The sequence below is a fragment of the Mobula hypostoma genome, chromosome 1 (assembly GCF_963921235.1).
Source record: "Mobula hypostoma chromosome 1, sMobHyp1.1, whole genome shotgun sequence".
In the NCBI taxonomy this organism is placed as follows: domain Eukaryota; kingdom Metazoa; phylum Chordata; class Chondrichthyes; order Myliobatiformes; family Myliobatidae; genus Mobula; species Mobula hypostoma.
The window spans coordinates 129,059,707-129,080,797 of NC_086097.1; the positions used below are offsets into that span (position 1 = coordinate 129,059,707).

The window sequence follows — 21,091 nt, forward strand, 5'->3', positions numbered from 1 at the left end:
TTTGTGAGAGAGCTGTCTGGGCCATTGAGTCAAAGGGTTATACCACACTGAAACAGGCCCTTTGGCCCCACTGGTCCATTCTGACCAAGTGCCCATCTAAACTAGTTCCATTTGCTCATGTCTGGCCAATAAACTTCTAAACCTTTCTTAACCATGTACCTGTCCAAATGTCTTTCAAAAGTTGTTCATGTACCAGTCTTAGCCACTTAACTAGCAGCTCATTCCATACACCACATCCCTCCATGTAAAACAAGTTGCCCCTCAAATTCCTACTAAATCCCTCTCCTTTCACATTAAATCTATGCCCTCTGGTTCTTGATTCACCAACCATGCAAAAGACTGAGTGCATAGATTTATTTCCTGAGAGAAGTAATGCATTAGGCCTTTAATCAAAATATTATATACTCAGCAAGCAGGATATCTACCAGGTGCCCACCTTGGACAAGTAAAGCATGGGTCTTTGTGACCAACATCTGCTGAGAGCATCCTGAAAGAAGAACACCAAATTTCGATAACACCCTACTCTTATATAATTATTGGAATCATTTGATTTGTTCTTCTCAGATCCAAAGTGGATGAATTTACATGTGCCCTTAGATTTGCCCATAAATGTAAACCACGGTGTCCAATTATTTTCAGTAAATTTGTGACTATAGCTATAATTCTTCCTCCAGGACCCTTGGCTCAACGTTAAGGCTGCATTACAGATAGAATAACACATGTCACCATGCATCAATTGGAAAATTCATCCATTACCACTATGCTCTGTTCCTTCCCTACAATTGTAATCTATGCCAAAGTTTACCTCCCATTATATGGACTCATATTTCTTGGTCATAGTCTCTCTTGAGGAACCTTACCAACAGTCTTTGGGCAGCCCACCTGAAAATATTCATTCGGCCACAACCAATCTTCAGAAAACAGAATTCAACTCACTGAATCAAACATGCATACTCTTCAGAAATCTGGATAAAGTACTTTATCCGCGGAGAAATTTAAACTAATATGAATTCTCTTTTAATAATATGTCTTTTGTTCAGTCCTTTTCCTTAAATAATGGATTGACATTTGCAATTTTCCACCTAAAGTGTACAAATTCTAAATCCAGAGAGTGTCTAATTTTTCTTTCATTTCCTGAATACCTACTGTATATAATCAATCAGATGCAAGAGGAACTCAGCAGGTTAGGCAGTGCCTGAGAGAAGGAAATGAACAGCTGATGTTGCAGCTTCTAGAGATCTGCCTAACTTATCCCATTACTTTCTCTTGCTGCTTTCGTTTAACCCAATAAACCTTCTCCCTTTCACTAGTTTTATGTTTCTTTGCACAGCAGTTTTTTTTAATCTTTTCCTTCGATTGTAAGAATAGATGTAATGCACACAGCTAATAAGTCCAATTTTCTCTTAGTGATCACAATACTATTGGATAACACTTTTTGTTTTGAGTTAGAAGATCATGGGGGTCAAGTCATGATCTGGATGCTTGAGGACAGAAATCCAGGCTGGCACTGATAGGGAAGCTGACTTTGAAACACAAGATGTAAGCAATAGGAACAAGAGTGGGCCAGCTAGACCACTCCACACCTGAACCATCTCCAACCTCCATCGGTTTATAAAGCCCGAAATGTGTACCACTACACTACTCGCAATATTCATGCTTTAATTTTGTTTAATAATCTCTTATGTGGAATCTTACCAAAGAGCTTCAGTAAACCTAAATGTAGCACATCCACAGCAACACACACAAAATGCTGGAGGAACTCTGCAGGCCGGGCAGCATCTATGGAAAAGAGTAAACAGTTGACGTTTTGGGCCAAGATCCTTCATCACGATTAGAAAGAAAAGGGAGAAATCAGAGTAAGAAGGTGGAGGGAGCGGAGGAAAAAGTACATGGTGGCAGGTGGTAGGTGAAACTGGGAGAGAGGAAGGGGAGTGAAGTAAAGAGCTCGGAAGTTGATTGGTGAAAGAGATAAAGGGCTGGAGAAGGTGGTATCTGATCAGAGAGGGTAGAAGACCATGGAAACAAGGGAAGGAGGAGGAGCACCAGAGGGAGGTGATGGGCAGGTAAGGAGATAAGATGAGAGAGGGAAACAGGAATGGGGAATGGTGAAGGGAGGGGGTGCAATTAGCTGAAGTTCAAGAAATTGATTTTCATGCCATCATGAAATATAAAGTGTTGCTCCTCCAATCTGAGTGTGGCCTCATTGTGACAGTAGAGGAGGCCATGGACTGACATATCGGACTGGGAACGGAAAGTACAATTGAAATGGTTGGCTATTGAGAGATCCCGCTTTTTCCAGCAGATGGAACGTAGGCGCTCAGCAAAGTTGTCTCCCAATCTATGTTGCGTCTCACTGATATACAGGAGGCCACACCAGGAGCACTGGATACAGTAGTTGACCCCAAAAGACCCACAGGTGAAGTGTTACCTCACCTGAAAGGACAGTTTGGGGCCCTTCACCGAACATCTGCGCTTAATTTACAGCACGGAATTGGCCCTTCCGGCCCTCGAGCCATGCCACCTAGCAAGCCCCCGATTTAATCCTAGCCTAATCCTGCGACAATTTACAATGACCAATCTGTATGAGGAGACTGGAGTACCTGGAGGAAACCCATTCAGTCACAAGAGAACGTACAAACTCCTTACAGGCAGTGGCGGGAATTGAACCCAGGTCACTGGAACTGTAAAGCGTTGTGCTAACCACTATGCTACCGTAACGCCCCTTCCATAATGAGAAGCTAAACCAAGGGCCTGTCCTACATTACAAGTGGATTGGGAAATCACCAGCCACTCATAGTGAGAATGAACTCAGAATTATTCATGGAATCTGGATCAACAGTTATTTCTCAACATAAAGCATTCAGAAAGTTTGTTCAATCATTATTATGTTACTTCTTTTGGGAGTAGGTTGTGTGAAAATTACAGTATCTGCCATACATCTCTTACATTCCTGCAATTCATTGCGATTCAAGTGAAAATGTAAAAAGTTGCAGATGCTGAAAATCCAGAATAAAATCACAAAATGCTGGAAATACTCAGCAATTCATGCCACATCCATGGAAAGAGTTATAAAGATAACACTCATGTCGAAGTCCCTTGATCAAAGACCTGGAAGCATAATGTACTTCGAGATGGGTAGGTACTACATAAATGCTCATCGTTTTGCTTAACAAGAACACAAGATACTGAGCACAAGATAGTCAAGAATTCCAAGAAAATACTACAATTAAATACGGCAGCTGAAGTGCATTCTCACATAACGACCAATAAAAGGATTATCTATAATTCGATAAACTAGGTCATGATTATCCGAAAAGAAAAGCAGTTATTACTTCAGTCTATCCTTTGAAAATTGTCCCACCTTATCATTTTAATGATAAGCATATATCAAACGAAGTCTTTTCATTTGAATTAAATTATCATAGCCATTATGATCTATCTGGACACTTTTCCATGCCAGGTAACTTCCCATTGGTACTTTTCAGTAAGCATCGTTATATGCAAGAGTTTGAGAGGAAACAAATCTAACTATGAAGATGAAGATATCATTTGTTGGAGAGGTGGAAAGAATGGCCAGATGATTAATTCATCACGCTCCAATTACAGAAAACCAGTGTGAAACCACTATTAAAGACACAGTGCCCACATTGATTCAGTCATTCAGGTCACTAACCTTGTGGTCGACCAGAAGGCCAACTGCATTTAGGCAGCAGGTGGAGATCTCGAAATTCAGACTGCTGGGTCCAGACAACCTTTGGCTCATGGGTATGGTCCACTGTGTTCTCACTGGTCCTCAGTTGCTTCGTGGAGTTAGAGCACTCATGAGAAGTGAGCAGTTGCGGAGGAAGCTGCAGTCCCACTGCACATTGCTCCTGTCCTAAAAGGGATCTGGGGAGCTTCATTATCTGTGAAAGAGTTCCAAATCAAACTGTTACTTGTCAATGCAGATAAGATGGCCTTCCATATTATATTCAGATTGTAGTACTTTTATGGGAGCAGCTATAGAAAGTATTAAATTCACGTGTGTCAAAAACTTCTGTGCCTTATATATTAGACTGTCTTCATGTTCTGCACTGGCCATTGTAAGCTTGTCAGGCTGTAATTATAACCTCCAAACTCCAGCGTACTTCACTGGAATCTATTATCAGCCAGATTTATGGAGATCAATTCTATGAGAAATGAGGATCTTGAAAGTGCTAAGTTACATTATTCGTTCTTTTTAACCACTAACATCATTTACAGACTTGCAAGCATTGTTCCCCCAGAGATCCGAAGACACACTACAACAGAAATTGAAAAAGGTAGACAGAACTCGGATCCACGGCACCCACTACATCATCATGCGCCAGTTCCCAACCGCCTAAAATCGAGGAAAAGCTTTGCTGCAGTGGAGGAACCACTGCACGGAACATTCCCCCAAACATACAGGATTGACCTCTGGCAACAAACAGAAGCCAGAACCCCACCAAACAATACAGTGCAAGGCCCCACAGGAATGTTGCCAAACGAGGCACGGCTTGACAGACGGAAGTGGTGCACTCTCAACAGATCGAGACCGGGAGTTTGTAGGATGGGAGACAATATGGTGAAGTGGGGTTTAAAGACCAACGAATCCTGTGAGTGTGGCGAAAGGCTGCAGAACATTGAACATGTTCTGCGCAACGGCCCACTCTCACCTGATTTAGCTGACACTGACCTGCTCAACGTCAACCAAACAACATGAGAGTGGCTGGCTGTCTGGTGTGACAAGCTATGAATGAATGACTTTATTCATTGTTGAAGAAAGGGGAAGTTGAATATAAAAGTAGGGTGTCACAGTAGCGTAGTAGTTATCACGTCTCTTCACAGTACCTGTGACCAGGGTTCAATTCCTGCCACTGCCTTAAGGTGTTTGTACATTCTCCCTGTGACCAGGTGGGTTTCATCCGGGTGCTCCGGTTTCCTCCCACAGTCCAAAGACATACCGGTTGGTAGGCTAATTGATCATTGTAAATTGTCCTATGATTAGGCTAGCATTAAATTGGGGGATTGCTGGGCGATTGGCTTGAAGCACCAGAAGGGCCTATTGCACACCAAATCTCAATACATAAATAAATAATGAAAAGCATGACAATGTATTGCAAATGTATCTTAAATGTTAGACAGAAATTTTGGAACTGGAGGCCAAGACAGAATGAATAGTCAAATTCACTTAAAAGAACGGACAATGACTGCAGGACACAGAATAAAGGTTAAGATGAAATTTAAGGGGTCAGGCAGTAGTAGAATCATACAGTCTGAAAACAGGCCCTTCGGCCTAACTTGTCCATTTGCCTGCATTTGGCCAATCTCCCTCTAAACCTTTATTATCCACGTACCTGTCCAAGTGCCTTTTAAATGTTGCTCATGTACCTGCCTCAGACACTTCCTGAGACGGCTCATTCCATACACTGGCTACTCTCTGGGTGAAAAATATGCCCTCGTGATCATAATAAACTTGACCCTTCCCACCTTAAACTTTTGCCCTCGTCTTGACTCCTAAACTCTGGGTTAAAGACAATGCACTTTCAACTCTCTGACTGGTTTAAAGTTATGTACCTCGTAATTTTGAACACCTCTATAATGTCATCCCTTATTCTCCAATCTAAAGCTCATGGAAAATATTTTAAATCCTCAAGCTAATGGGAAAGGGGAGAAACCATGGTGGGGACAATACCCTAGATCAAATTCAACAACCATCTGGACAAGCATTTGGATCTATAACTTCCTGGGCTTGGGAACAAGAGCTGGAAACTGGGATTAGCCAAAAAGCTTTTCTTGGCTGGGTGAGAAACGCTGTGCTTAATGGCCTTCTTCTTAACCATAAATTCCAATAATTTTAAAACAGTTTTTAAAAAATCAAGTCACTGTCATTATTAAGAACAATGAAACAGCTGGAAATTGATAGAAAAGTCGAGAAAATTTAAAACGTTAACAAAATTTGTCCTCGTTAGTATCCTCATAATCCAAAATCTAATCTAAAAATTTCAATTGATTTTATCAAACCCAACATAAATGTCACACACCCATAGAAGGCTGTTTCCGAATAGAAAAGGTGCAGGCTTTATGTCCAATGTTAATGACTATGATTAAGTAATATCACATTTGTATGGTTTGGGCCATATCTATAAAGTCAATATATCTGATGGCTTCCAAATGAAAAGGGGCCAGAAAAATAAACTTTTATCTCAGCCCCTTGTTGGTGCCTGGTTATTGAAGAGTGAGTGATGTAGAGGGTTATTAGCAGAATAGTAAGGCAGCAAGAAGACACACACACATGCAATACTGCAACAATGTGAAGGATAAATCCTGGGATTCCCCTCAAAGCCTTCCTCAGAATTTATTTATCATTGGGAATGCAAACATGGTAGAACTGTTGCTACACATTCAAACTGTAGGAAATATGGCTGCTTATAGCTCTTGAGATCAATGAAAGACTACCAGTCAGAGAGTGGATCCCTGCTTCCAGCTACCGGATAGCCTTGAAGGCAGATCCAAGAAGTGAAATAGAAAAAGACCTGCAAATAGCCAACCTATACTCTGGAGCAAGTATTTCATCGTAGTGAACTTCAAGTATATGTCTATCTTGTTATGATCATAGGAGCAGAATTAGGTGATCTGCCCATTGAGTCTGGTCCGCTATTCAATCAGGGCTAATTTATTATCCCCTTCAACCCCATTTTCCTGCCTTCTTCCATCATTTTGACACCCTTTTTGCACATTTTGCGTGCCAGTTTCCAATGAGACACTGGATTGAGTTGAGAGAGAGAGAGTTTAAAAGAAGCGAGTGGGGGTAGTCGGCACTTTTTGCAGATCACAGTTCCCAAGGAGATATCGGAATGCACAAAGGGAGATGGAGCTTAAAACAAATGAGCGGATGATGCACAATTAGGCACTCAGCAAGGGCCAATAAAAAGAAGTTATTTTTCAGCAGGCCAGCCATTGTGGAAGTGGCCATTATGTGACTGGGCCAGTGTTAGAGAGGGGAACTGAGGCTTTTGCGCATCAAGACTTCGGTGAGAAGAGGCAAAGGCGTTATTTATTCTATTCTTTCTTTCTTTTTTATTGTGCTTTTAGAACAGTGGGGTTGCCAGGTGGGATAGTGGTATGTTCCTCTTGCAGGATTTGGCAAGGCAGGGAGACACGCGGTGTCCCTGACAGCTACACCTGCAAGATGGGCATCCCGCTGTAGCCTCTAGCAGTCCATGTTCAGGAGCTGGAGCTGGAACTAAATGAACTCCAGATCATTCGGGAGGCTGAGGGGTTGATCAACAGGACACACAAAGAGTAGTTAACACCCAAGATACAGGACACAGGTAACTGGGTGACCATAAGGAGGGAGAAAGGAGGTAGGCAATACTGTCAGTGGCCAATCCTTCAACTGCAGGTATACTGCTTTGGATACTGTTGGGAGAGACGACCTAGCAGAGGAAAGTCACAGCAGTGAGGTCTCCGGCACTGAGTCTGGCTCTGTGGCTCAAAAGGAAAGTGAGAGGACGAGGCAAGCTGTAGTGACAGGAGATGAGAGTTGCAAGTTGATGAGAATGAGAGCGCAGGAATAGATAGTGGTGTGGTTGTGGAGAAAGATGTGTTTAAACCTATACATACAGTCAAGAATCAAAAGGAGTCAACTGGGATGAGTGTTCCGAGCTGTGTATATTTCAATGCAAGGAGTATTGTAGAAAAGGCAAGTGAGCTTAGCGCATGGATCAGTAAATGGAATTGTTGCTTTATGTGAAAACTAATTGCATGAGGGGCAGGACTGGCAGCTCAATGTCCCACAGTTCAGTTGCTTCGGATATGATAGAGTGGGAGGGATTAAAGAGGGAGAGGTGGTACTATTAGTCAGGGAGAATATCATGGCAGGGATCAGCCAGGACAGACTGGAGAGCTCATCTGGTGAGGATTTATGGGTAGAACTAAGCAGTAAGAAATATGAACATATTAACGGGATTATATTATGGACCACCCAATTGTCTGCAGGATTTGGAGGAGGAAATTTGAAGAGAGATCGCAGACTATTGCAAGAAATATAAGGTTGTGGTAGTAGGTGAATTTAATTTTCCACATATTAACTGGGACTTCTATACTGTAGAAGGGCTGGATGGGATAAAGTTTGTCAAATGTGTTCATTATATTTTCCTTTATCAATACATAGAAGTCCCAACTAGATCTCCTATCAGGGAATGAGACAGGACGGGTGACAGAAGTTTGTGTAGGGAAAAAAATTGCATCTACTGATCATTACGCCGTTAGTTTCAAGGTAATTATGGAAAATGATAGGTTGAGATTCTAAATAGAAGGAAGACCAATTTTAATGGTATCATAAAGGATCTGGCAAGCATGGATTGGCATAGGTAGCTTCCTGGCAAAGGTGTACTTAGTAAATGTGAGGCCTTCAAAACTGAAATTTTGAGAATACAGAGTTTGTACGTTCCTGTCTGAATAAAGGCATGAATAACAGATTTAGGGAACCTTGGTTTTCGAGAGGCCCTGGTTAAGAAAAGGAGGGAGCGGCCTAGCAGATATAGGCAGGCAAGAACAAATGAGGTACTTGAGGAGTGTAAGAAATGCAAGAGAACACTTAGGAAGGAAATCAAGAGGACTAAAAGAAGACATGAGGTTGCTCTAGCAGTCAAAATGAAGAAGAAACCTGAGGGCTTCTACAGATATATTAAGAGCAAAAGGACAGCAAGGGACAAAATCACGTGGTAAACTGGATCAGCAAATTTGCAGATGACAACAAGATTAGGGGTGTATTGGGCAGCAAAGAAGACTATTAAAGCTTGCAGCGGAATCTGGACCAGCTGGAAAAATGGGTGGAAAAATGACCAATAGAATTTAATACAGACAAGTGTAAAGTGTTGTACTTTGGGAAGACCAATGAGGATAGGTACACGGTGATCAGCAGATCACTGAGGGGTGCGGTAGAACAGAGGCTTCTGGGAATATAAATCCATAATTCCTTGAAAATGGCTTTGCTGGTCGATAGGGTCGTAAAGAAAGCTTTTGGCACATTGGCCTTCATAAGTCAATGTACTGAGTACAGGAGTTGGAATATTATGTTGGAAATTATATAAGACATTGGTGAGTTCCAATTTGGAGTATTGTGTCCAGTCTTGGATACCTACATACAGGAAAAATGTAAATAAGATTTAAAGAGGGCAGCGAAAATTTACAAAGGATGTTGCTGGGACTTGAGAGCCTGATTTATAAGACCATAAGACATAAGAGCATAATTAGGCCATTTGGCCCATCGAGTCTGCTCTGCCATTCAATCATACCTGAACCCTTTTGTCCCTCCTCAGCCCCACTCCCCAGCCTTCTTCCCATAACCCTTGATGCCATGTCCAATCAAGAACCTATCAATCACTGTCTTAAATACACCCAACGACCTAGCCTCCAGAGCTGCCTGTGGTAACAAATTACACAAATTTACCACCATCTGGCTAAAGAAATTTCTCTGCATCTCTGTTTTAAATGGATGCTCCTCTATCTTGAGGCTGTGCCCCTCTTATCCTACACTCCCCCACCATGGGAAATATCCTTTCCACTTCTACTCTGTCTAGGCCTTTCAACATTCGAAAGATTTCAGTAAGATTCTCCTCATTCTTCTAAATTCCAGTGAGTACAGACCCAGAGCCATCAAACATTCTTCACATGACAACCCTTTCATTCCTGGAATCATCTGTGTGAACCGCCTCTGAACCCCTTCCAATGCCAGCACATCTTTTCTTAGATAAGGAGACCAGAACTGTTCATACCACTCAAGGTGGGGCCTCACCTGTGCCTTATAAAGTCTCAGCATTACATCCCTACCCTTGTATTGTAGACCTCTTGAAATGAATGCTAATATTGCATTTGCCTTCCTCGCCATTGACTCAACCTGCAAGTTAACCTTTAAGGTGTTTTGAAAAAGGACTCCCAAGTCCCTTTGCATCTCAGATTTTTGGATTTTCTCCCCATTTAGAAAGCAGACTGCACATTTATTTCTACTACCAAAGTGCACAACCATGCATTTTCCAACACTGTATTTTATTTGCCACATTCTTGCCCATTTTCCTAATCTCTCTGAGTCCTTCTGCAGCCTACCTGTTTCCTCAACACTACCTGCCCCTCCACGAATCTTCATATCATCTGTGAACTTGGCAGCAAGGCCATGTATTCCATCATTTAAATCACTAACACACAGCGTAAAAAGAAGCAGTCCCAACACGGACCCCTGCAGGATAACACTAGTCACTGGCAACCAACCAGGAAAGGATCCTTTTATTCCCACTCGCTGCCTCCTATCAATTAACCAATGATCTAACCATGCCAGTAACTTTCTTGTAATACCATGGGGCTCTTAATTTGGTAAGCAGCCTCATGTGTGGTACCTTGTCAAAGGCTATAAGACCATAAGACATAGGAGCAGAATTGGACCATTCAGTCCATCGAGTCTGCTCTACCATTTCATGGCATTTCCTGGATCCCATTCAACGCCATACACCTGCCCTCTCACCATTACCCTTGACATCCTAACCAATCAGAGATCTATCAATTTCCACTTTGAATATACCCACAGACTTGGCATCCACCACAGTCTGTGGTAGGGTGTTCCACAGATTCACCACGCTCTGGCTAAAAGTAATCCTCCTTACTTCTGTTCTAAAAAGCCGCCCCTTAATTTTGAGGCTGTGCCCTCTAATTCTGGATAACCCCACCAGAGGAGACATCCTCTCCACATCAACCTTTTCTAGTCCTTTCAACATTCAGTAGGTTTCAATGAGATCCCCCTGCATTCTTCTGAAGTTCAATAGCAGGCCCAAAGCTGTCATACACTCCTCATATGTTAACCCCTTCATTCCCGAAATCATCGTGAACCTCCACTGGACTCCCTCCAATGACAATATATCCTTCCTGAGATAAGGGGCCCAAGACTGTTGACAATACTCCAAGTGTGGCCTGACTAGTGTTTTATAAAGCTTCAGCATTATCTCCTTGATTTTAAATTCTATTCCCCTTGAAATAAATGCCAACATTGCATTTGCCTTCTTTACCACAGACTCAACCTGTGAATTAATCTTCTGGGAGTCTTGGACAAGGAATCCTAAGTCCCCTTGCACCTCTGATGTTTGAGTTTTCTCCCCATTCAGATAATAGTCCGCACTATTGTTCCATTTACCAAAATGCATTATCATACATTTCCCAACACTGTGTTCCATCTGCCATGTTTTTGTCCATTCTTCCAATCTAAGTCCTGCTGCAATTGCATTGCTTCCTCAGCACTACCTACCCTTCCACCTATCTTCGTATCATCTGCAGACTTTGCCACAAAGCCATCAATTCCACTATCTCAATCACTGACAAACAATGTGAAAAGTAATGGTCCCAATACTGACCCCTGAAGAACACCACTAGTCAATGACAACCAGCCAGAAAAAGCCTTCCTTATTCCCAAATGCTACCTCCTGCCTGTCAGCCATTCCTCTATCCATGCCAGTGTCTTTCCTGTAACATCATAGAATTTTATCTTGTTAAGCAGCCTCATGTGAGGCACCTTATCAAATGCCTTCTGAAAACCTAAGTAAATGACATCCACTGCCTCTCCTTTGTCTACCTCCTTTGTTACTTCCTCAAAGAATTCTAACAGATTTGTCAGCCAAGATTTCCCTTTACAAAAACCATCCTGACTTTGACTTATTTTATCATTAGTCTCCAAGTACCCCGAAACCTCCTCCTTAATAATGGACTCCAACACTTTCCAACCACTGAGGTTAGGCTAACTGGCTTATATTTTCCTTCCTTTTGTCTTCCACCCTTCTTAAAGAGTGGAGTGACATGTCCAATCGTCCAGTCCTCTGGGACCATGCCAGAATCAAGTGATTCTTGAAAGATGATGACCAATGCATACATTATCTCATCAGCAACCTATTTCAGGACTCTGGGATGTAGTTCATCTGGTCCAGGAGACTTATCCACCTTAAGATTTTTCAGTTTACCTAGCACTTTTTCCTTTGTACTAGCAATGGCACTCACTCCTGCTGCCTGACACTCATGGACCTCTGGCATACAGCTAGTGTCTTCCACAGTAAAGACATAAACAAAGTACTTAGAAAGTTCATTTGCCATTTTGTTGTCACCTGTTACTATCTCACCAGCATCATTTTCTAGTGGTCCAATATCATCTCTCACCTCCCTTTTATTCTTTGTATAACTGAAAAATCTTTTAGTATCTTGCTTTATATTATCAGCCAGTTTGCCTTCATATTTCATCTTTTCCCTTCTTGTAGCTTTTTTAGTTGCCTTTTGTTAGATTTTAAAAGCTTCCCAATCATCCAACTTCCTACTCAATTTTGCTACCTTATATGCCCTTTCCTTGGCTTTTATCTGGTCCTTAACTTCACTTATCAGCCACGGTTACTTAAGCCTGCCAGTTGAGAACTACTTCTTCTGTGGGACATATCTATACTGCGCCTTGTGAACTATTCCCAGAAACTTTAGCCACCTTTGTTCTGCCATCAGCCCCGCCAGTATCCCCCTCCAGTCCACCTGGGCAAGCTCCTCTCTCTTGCCTTTGTAATCCCCTTTATTCCATTGCGATGTTGACACATTTGACTTGTGCTTCTCCCTCCCAAATTGCAGTATGAATTCAATCATATGATCACTGCCTCCTACGGGTTCCTTTATGTTAAGCTCCCTAATAAGATCTGGGTTATGACACAATATCCAATGTAAGGCAGACTCTCTCTGAGCAGGCTCAAGCACATGCTGCTCTTCATAAGCAGCACCTTCAGTCCTGCATTCTTCGCCCTTATGAATTTTGCCTCTGTGGTACAACTTAACTATTTGCTCCATCTGCAGGTGTACCCAATCATTGGCTTGTCCTTCCTTACATTCATATTACATATGACCTCATCTACTGGTAAACCCGCTGGCTCATCCTCAGCTCTATCATACTGGTTCCCATCCCCCTGCCATATTAGTTTAATCCACTTCAAGGCCTTCTGAAAGTCCAAAGATACAACATCCATTCCATCCCCTTTGTCTATCCTACTTGTAATCTCCTCAAAGAATTCCAACAGGTTCATCAGGCAGGATTTTCCCTTAAGGAAACCATGCTAACTTTGTCCTATCTTGTCCTGTGTCACCAAGTATTCCATAACCTCACCCTTAATATCTTCACAACCACTGAGGTAGGGCTAACTGGTCTATAATTTCCTTCCTGCTGCCTTCCTCTTTTCTTAAAAGGACTGGACTAAAAATACGGGGGCTCTGTACAAGAAGGTACAGAGCTGACTGAACTTCCTGAGGAGGCCTCCGCTCATTCAACGTCTGCAGTACCATGCTGCAGATGTCCTACAACTCAGTGGTGGCCAACATTCTATTCTATGCTGTAGCCTGTGCTGGGACAGCAGGATGAAAGCAGCTGATGCCAAGAATATCGCTAAGTCTGTCAGGAAGGCTGGTTTTGGTCTGGGGGTGGAAATGGATTCCCTGGTGGTCGTGTCTGAGAGGAGGATGCTGCAGAAGCTATGGAGCATTACACAATCCCTCTCACCATGACGTACTGGACAAACAGAGGAGCACCACTGAATGCCACAAGGGATCACTTCTCCTTGTGGCTATAAGACTCTACAACTCCCCATCCTTAAGTATATAAGTACTGTATATGGTTACATTGCATATCTGTATCTTGCACTATTACTTTCTAATGCACATTCTGCATTCTTTTTCATATCTCAATGCTTACATTCTGTATTTTAAAATATGTACTTCTGACTGAGCAACTCTGCAACAATAATTTTCTTCAGGATAAATAAAGTTTTATCTTAATCTTAATCTAAAAGAGTGGAGTGATATTTGCAATTTTCCAGTCCACTGGCACCATGCCAGAGTCCAATGATTTTTGAAAGATCATTACTAATGCCTCCAAAATCTCTACCATTAACTCTTTCAGAACCCTAGGGTGCAGTTCTTCTGGTCCAAGTGACTTATGTCTTCCAGCTTTTAGAGTACCTTTGTCCTGGTAATAGCTCACTTCTCTTCCCTCACACCTTTCAACATCTGGCACACTGCTGGTGTCTTCCACAGTGAAGTCCAATGCGTAATACTCATTTAGTTCATCTGCCATCTCCTTGTCGCCCGTTATTATTTCTCCTGCCTCATTTTTAGTGGTCCTATATCCACTCTCATGTCCCTTTTATTTTTTACATACTTGAAAAAGCTATTATTATCTATTTTGATATTGTTTACTAACTTGCTTTCATATTTCATATTTCATGCTTTCATATTTCATATTTTTTTAGTTGTTCTCTGTAGGTTTTCAAAAGCTTCCCAATCCTCTATCTTCCTGCTAATTTCTGCTTTGTTGTATGCCCTCTCTTTTGCTTTTACGTTAGTTTTGAATTTTCTTGTCAGCGAAGGTTGTACTATTTGGCCATTTGAGCATTTCTTTGTTTTTTGGAATACATCTATCCTCCACTTTCTTATTTTTCACGCCATTGCTGCTCTGCTGTCATCCCTGCCAACATCTCCTTCCAATTTCACCTTGGCCAACTCCCCTCTCCTACCACTGTATTTCCCTTACCTTCTCCCTATCAAATTTCAAATTGAACTCAAATCATATTGTAATAACTGTCTCCTAGGGGTTATTTTAGACAATAGACAATAGACAATAGGTGCGGGAGTAGGTCATTCAGCCCTTCAAGTCAGCACCGCCATTCACTGTGATCATGGCTGATCATCCATAATCAGTGCCCCGTTCCTGCCTTCTCCCCATATCCCTTCACTCCACTATCTTTAAGAGCTCTATCTAACTCTTTCTTGAAAGCATCCAGAGAATAGGCCTCCACTGCCTTCTGAGGCAGAGCATTCCACAGATCCACAACTCTCTGGGTGAAAAAGTTTTTCCTCAGCTCCGTTCTATATGGTCTACTCCTTATTCTCAAATTGTGGCCTCTGGTTCTGGACTCCCCCAACATCGGGAACATGTTTCCTGCCTCTAGCGTGTCCAATCCCTTAATAATCTTATATGTTTCCATCAGATCCCCTCTCATCCTTCTAAATTCCAGTGTATACAACCCCAGTCACCCCAATCTTTCAACATATGACAGTCCCGCCATCCTGGGAATTAACCTCATGAACCTACACTGCACTCCCTCAATAGCTAGAATGTCCTTCCTCAAATTTGGAGACCAAAACTGTACACAATATTCCAGGTGAGGTCTCACCAGGGCTCTGTACAACTGCAGAAGGACCTCTTTGCTCCTATACTCAATTCCCCTTGTTATGAAGGCCAGCATGACATTAGCTTTCTTCACAGCCTGCTGTACCTACATGATTACTTTCAGCATGACATTAGCTTTCTTCACAGCCTGCTGTACCTACATGATTACTTTCAGTGACTGATGAACAAGGACACCTAGATCTCGTTGTACTTCCCCTTTTCCTAACTTGACATCATTCAGATAGTAATCTGCCTTCCTGTTCTTGCCACCAAAGTGGATAACCTCACATTTATCCACATTAAACTGCATCTGCCATGCATCTGCCCACTCACCCAACCTGTCCAAGTCACCCTGCATTCTCATAACATCCTCCTCACATTACACACTGCCACCCAGCTTTGTGTCATCTGCAAATTTGTTAATGTTACTTTTAATTCCTTCATCTAAATCATTAATATATATTGTAAATAGCTGCAGTCCCAGCACCTAGCGGTACCCCACTAGTCACTGCCTGCCATTCTGAAAAGGACCCGTTAATCCCTACTCTTTGTTTCCTGTCTGCCAACCAATTTTCTATCCATGTCAGTACCCTAACCGCAATACCATGTGCTCCAATTTTGCCCACTAATCTCCTATGTGGGACTTTATCAAAGGCTTTCTGAAAGTCCAGGTGCATTACATCCACTGGCTCTCCCTTGTCCATTTTCATAGTTACATCCTCAAAAAATTCCAGAAGATTAGTAAAGCATGATTTCCCTTTCGTAAATCCATACTGACTCGGACCGATCCTGTTACTGCTGGCCAAATGTGCCACTATTTCATCCTTTATAATTGACTTCAGCATCTTCCCCACCACTGACGTCAGGCTAACTGGTCTATAATTCCCTGTTTTCTCTCTCCCTCCTTTCTTAAAAAGTGGGATAACATTAGCTACCCTCCAATCCACAGGAACTGATCCTGAATCTATAGAACATTGGAAAATGATTACCAATGCATCCACGATTTCTAGAGCCACCTCCTTAAGTACCCTGGGATGCAGACCATCAGGCATTATTATTATTATTATTAATGTACAAGGGTGTACGCTCCACTCCATTTCCAAAAATCAATGACCAGCTCTTTTGTTTTGCTGACATTGAGGGAGAATTTGTTTTCTTGACACCATGCCACAAAAGATAAATTTAGCTTTATTTGTCATACGTACATCAAAACATGCAGTGAAATGCGTCGTTTTGCGTCAACAACCAACACAGTCTGAGGATATGCAGGAAGCAGCCCACATGTGTTGCCATGTCTCTGGCACCAACACAGTATGCCCACAATTTACTAACCATAACCCACATGCCTTTGGAATGTGGGAGGAAACTGATCGTATTTTGTGACTGCATGGCTACGTACAACTTCAATGCCGTATTTACATTAGTTGATGACACCACTATTGTCTTGCCGAATCAAGAGTGGTGACAGATCGGCATATAGGAGGGAGATTGAAAGTCTAGTTGAGTGGTGCCTCAGCAACCTCTTACTCAACGTTAACAAGACCAAAGAGCTGATTAGTGACTACGGACAGAAAAATCTGGTGGTCCATGAGCCAGTCCTCACTGGATTGGAGGTGAAGAGGATCAGTAACCTTAAATTCTTTGATGTTATCATATCAGTGGATCTGTCCCAGGACCTGCATGTAGGTGGCATCACAAAGCCACGATAGCACCTCTACTTTCTTTCAAGTTGGCGTACATTCGGCATGACATCTAAAACTTTGACAAACTTCTGTAGATGCACAGCAGAGAGTACCCTGACTGGTTCCACCATGGCCCTAAAATGGAAAAGCTTACAGCCAGTCCATCATGGGCAAAGCCCTCGCCACCACCGAGCACACTGAGGAGTGCGGCAACAAAAAGCGCAGCATCTACCATCAAGGATGCCCCAACGTATAGGCCATACGCTCTTCTTCTTGCTGCCATCAGGAAGGAGGTACAGCAGCCTTAGGGTCCTGCACCACCAGGTTCAGGAACAGTTATTAACCTTCAACCATCAGACTCCTGAACCAGCATGGATAACTTCCCTCACCTCAACTCTGAACCGATTCCACTATCTATGGACTAACTTTCAAGGACTCTACACTCAAGTTCTCAGTACTCTTTATTTATTTATTCATTTGCCCATATTGTCTTCTTTTGGTTGATTGTAAGTCTTTGCATGTAATTTTTCAGTGACACTTTGTTCTGCCTTGAATGCCTACAAGAAAATGAATCACAAGGTAGTATATGGTGACATATATGTACTTTGGTAATAAATTTACTTTGAACTTTGTACTTTGACTACCCAGAGGAAACCAATGTGGTTACACAGAGAATGTACAAGTCCTTATAGACAACAGTGGGAATTAAACCCTGATCTTCCTATTGCTGACGCTGTAGAGCATTATGCTAGCCATTACTGTACAGTACACTAGGCTCTCTATCTCACTCCTGGACTCCATCTCATTGCTGTCTGAGATCTGGCCTACTATGGTGGTGTCAGCACAACCTTAATGCTTTCTATTGCTGGCCAAAATGATGGAAGTGCAACTTAATGTGCATGGACTGCCCTCTCAGAAAAGATATGAGATCTGTGTCCACTTTTTGCCATGTGGTCCCTCTGTATTAATTCACAGAGCCAACCATTATCAGGATAAAACCTACACACTTGCTTTTAGCATGTACACTTCATCACCGATAAACAGAGGGTAATACGTTATGTTAATTTGATTTCTTATTATTAAAATCTTTAATCTTACCAGCATATAAAGTTGATAGATTACATTTTTGCTTCAATGTTAATTATCTAGCCAGGGCTAACTTATACGTCCCTTGTGTAAGACTCGCGTATTAAATGTATTTGTATTGATTTGGGAGAGTGTCACTTGCATTTTTTATATGATAATCATCACAGTTGTGGATCTCGATGGCAAAATGGATCAGACTACAGTTCTTTCACCCTAGGACTTAGGTTTCCATTTGCTTCAACCTGATGGATTTAAAGAGCTAAAGTTAAACAAATTAAATTCAGAATCAATACCAGTACAGTACGTATCATCAGAGGGCAGGTCAAGTTTACAGCAAGATAGTGCTTGAGATGGACAAAGGGACGTGGAATGAGAATAATTTACACACCAGTACAACTCATGCAACTGGCAGTACTTTGCTAAGAACTCAGCATTATGGCTTTTGAATTAAATGGGAAACATTTTGGTAATGATCCATACACATAAGATACTGGAACAATTCAGAAAATCAGGTAGCATCTACTGAGGAGAATAAACAGTTAACGGTTCAGGCTGAGACCCTTGATTCTAGTTACAGGCTCACATACTGTCACACTTATCTCCCCATCACTCCTGCCCAACTGGTCCCTCTATTCCCACTATCCACCCTTACGCTCCCACTGTCACTTCCTCCACTACCCAGTCACTCTCTTCTCCATCACTTCCTCCACCCCTACTCACTCCCTTCACACCCACTGTCATGCTCTCCACGTCCATTGTCACCCCTCCCATCTCACTGTTGCTCCCTCCCATCTCACTCACCCTTCAACCCCAGTTACTCCTTCACCCCTCACTGTCACTGTCACTCTCTCCACTCCCACTGTCACTCAATCCACATCCACTGTCACTCCCTCCCATCTCACTGCCATTCCCTTCACCCCCACTGTCACTCCCTCCACCCTTATTGTTAATCCCTCCATTCCTACTGTCACTCCCAGCCTCACTGTTATTCCTCCCCATTCCCACTTTCTGTATCAATTGATTTCCAATCTGTTAACCACAGGAAGAAGGCATCTCTACACTCCTCCAGTAAAGTCCTTCCAGGTTCTACTCATTCTTGCCTTTTGCTTCTCTAAATTTGTGCAAATGATCATGAGTCCTCTGGTGGCATTCAACATTAGCACCATTCTAACAAGACTCGCTCACCCCTACCAAAGTTTTTCCTGAGGTGACCTTGCAACCTGAACCACGTCACGCTTATGGCAGCAAATGCTCACACCAACACCCTTGTGTGCCCAGGTTCTTGCAGTGCCCCTCCACCCTGTCACCCACACGCACAGAGTCAGAGGAAAGTCACACTGAGAAAAAGAGTGAAACTTAAACTGGTTAAAAAGAGAACAAAGTTGGTTGGCTTTTAGAGGATTGTCAGGTGTCAGGGAGGAAGAGATCTATAATTTTGGGCAAATCTGTTTTTTAATGCAGAACTCACTGGGGTGTGGTACCAGAACAGATGGAATTAGAAAGGTAGTTGAGAAAGAATAATTTACTGGGCAACTTGGATGGAGCTGGGGGCGGGGGGGCGGGGTGCTGATGGAATTCTAAGAGAAGACATTAAACTCAATGAGATGACTGTCCACTTTCTGTGACTTAAAAATCCATCCAATAATTCTGTGACAACAGGAGGTTCCACAGTGGATCGAAGACATAAAAGAATGCAGATGCAGGAATCTGGAGCAACAAACAATCTGCTGTTGGAACACAGCAAGCCAAGCAGCATCTATGGGGGAAGGGAACTGTCGACATTTTGGATCAGGATCTCGACGATTTCGTTCCTACTACAGATGCTGTTCAACCAACTGAATTCCTCCAGCAGACTGTCTGTTGTTTTGAACCTGGGCTCGATCAGTTCTTCCTCCCTGGTTCAACTCTGACCACAATTCTTCTTGGAATGTCACAAAATTCCTCGAAGAGTACTGCAGGGATGCCACAAGTGCTGCATGTCCTCATTTCCACTTTCCCAGCAAACTAGATGGCAAGGAAACACACTCCCTTAACTTTATCTTACTGTTAACTTTTATTATATAACCACAGCTTCAGTAGGAACTAAATGTACAGAGCACCACATTACTTGGCAATCAAAGTAAAATGTTAGAAAACCCTTTAAGGAATAGCCAAGGTGTTAATGGTGACTGAAGCTCATTAGTTGCTAGATTTGCAAAGGTGACAGTGTTGTGGTTTCACTGTACTAAAGCTTGGTAACAAACACAATTACCATTTTCACACCTCTGTACCTGAAAATAGAGGTTGCAGAGCCAGTGATCTATATCTGACGACATAAGATCCTCGATTTTTCTGAATTCATCTATTCTGAGATCCTGGCAGCCTCTTAAAAGGGGACATTTATATTTTCCTTCCAGAATCTCCAACTTGCCGTTACAGATGGGAAATGCACCCCATGCCACTGCCCGGTCAACGCTGCTACTAATTCCATGCAGTAGGAAGAGATCGAAGATGAAGGTCATTCCTGGTTTGGTATTGTTCACAGAGGGTAACACCTAGTGGGAGAGATAAATATTATATCTTTTAGATTCAAGTTTACATTAAACTTCTTTCTGACATACTCTAAATGGGCTGAATGGACTCCTTCCATGCTGTATTCTTCTCTATTCTAAAGAAGTGTACACAGCACTTCAAAGTAGAGCTTGCCTCACTGGGACTAGTTAATTAAAACCATGCAGTGAGGTGAGAGACATTTTTCTGCTACTCCATATCATAAAAGTGCATACAAAGAATACACGGTGAACAGAAACAGCCTTCTCCTTGCCCCAGTGTTACAACTAATGCTGAGTGAGTCAGACATGATAATAAAATTCCATTATCGTATTGTTCAGAAATCCCAAAGCCTCAGAATCTGGTTCAGCAAACTCTATTTCCAATGTTCCTGTTCGAAGTTTCCAGGGTCCTATTTCCTATGTTCGCTTTAAACACTCCAGGGCCCCTTTTCCTGCAATTCCATTAAACTCATTTGGGCCCCATTTTCCGCATTAAGTTTAAACTTTCTAAAGTCCATTTCCCACACTCCCTTTAAACACGTCTAGATCCAATTTCCTCCACT

General features: G+C 42.4%; 1 protein-coding gene across 1 annotated transcript in view; it reads right to left on the reverse strand.

Annotated features, from left to right (window-relative positions):
• The window catches only part of ofcc1 (orofacial cleft 1 candidate 1), a gene marked incomplete at its 5' end in the record, with an annotated part of 305,954 nt that overhangs the window by 238,711 nt on the left and 46,152 nt on the right, over positions 1–21,091 (reverse strand). The window contains 2 exons of the mRNA XM_063042829.1: positions 3,674–3,905; positions 20,268–20,531. Of these exons, the coding sequence (XP_062898899.1) occupies positions 3,674–3,905; positions 20,268–20,531 (496 nt within the window). The remainder of the gene's footprint in view (positions 1–3,673; positions 3,906–20,267; positions 20,532–21,091) is intronic.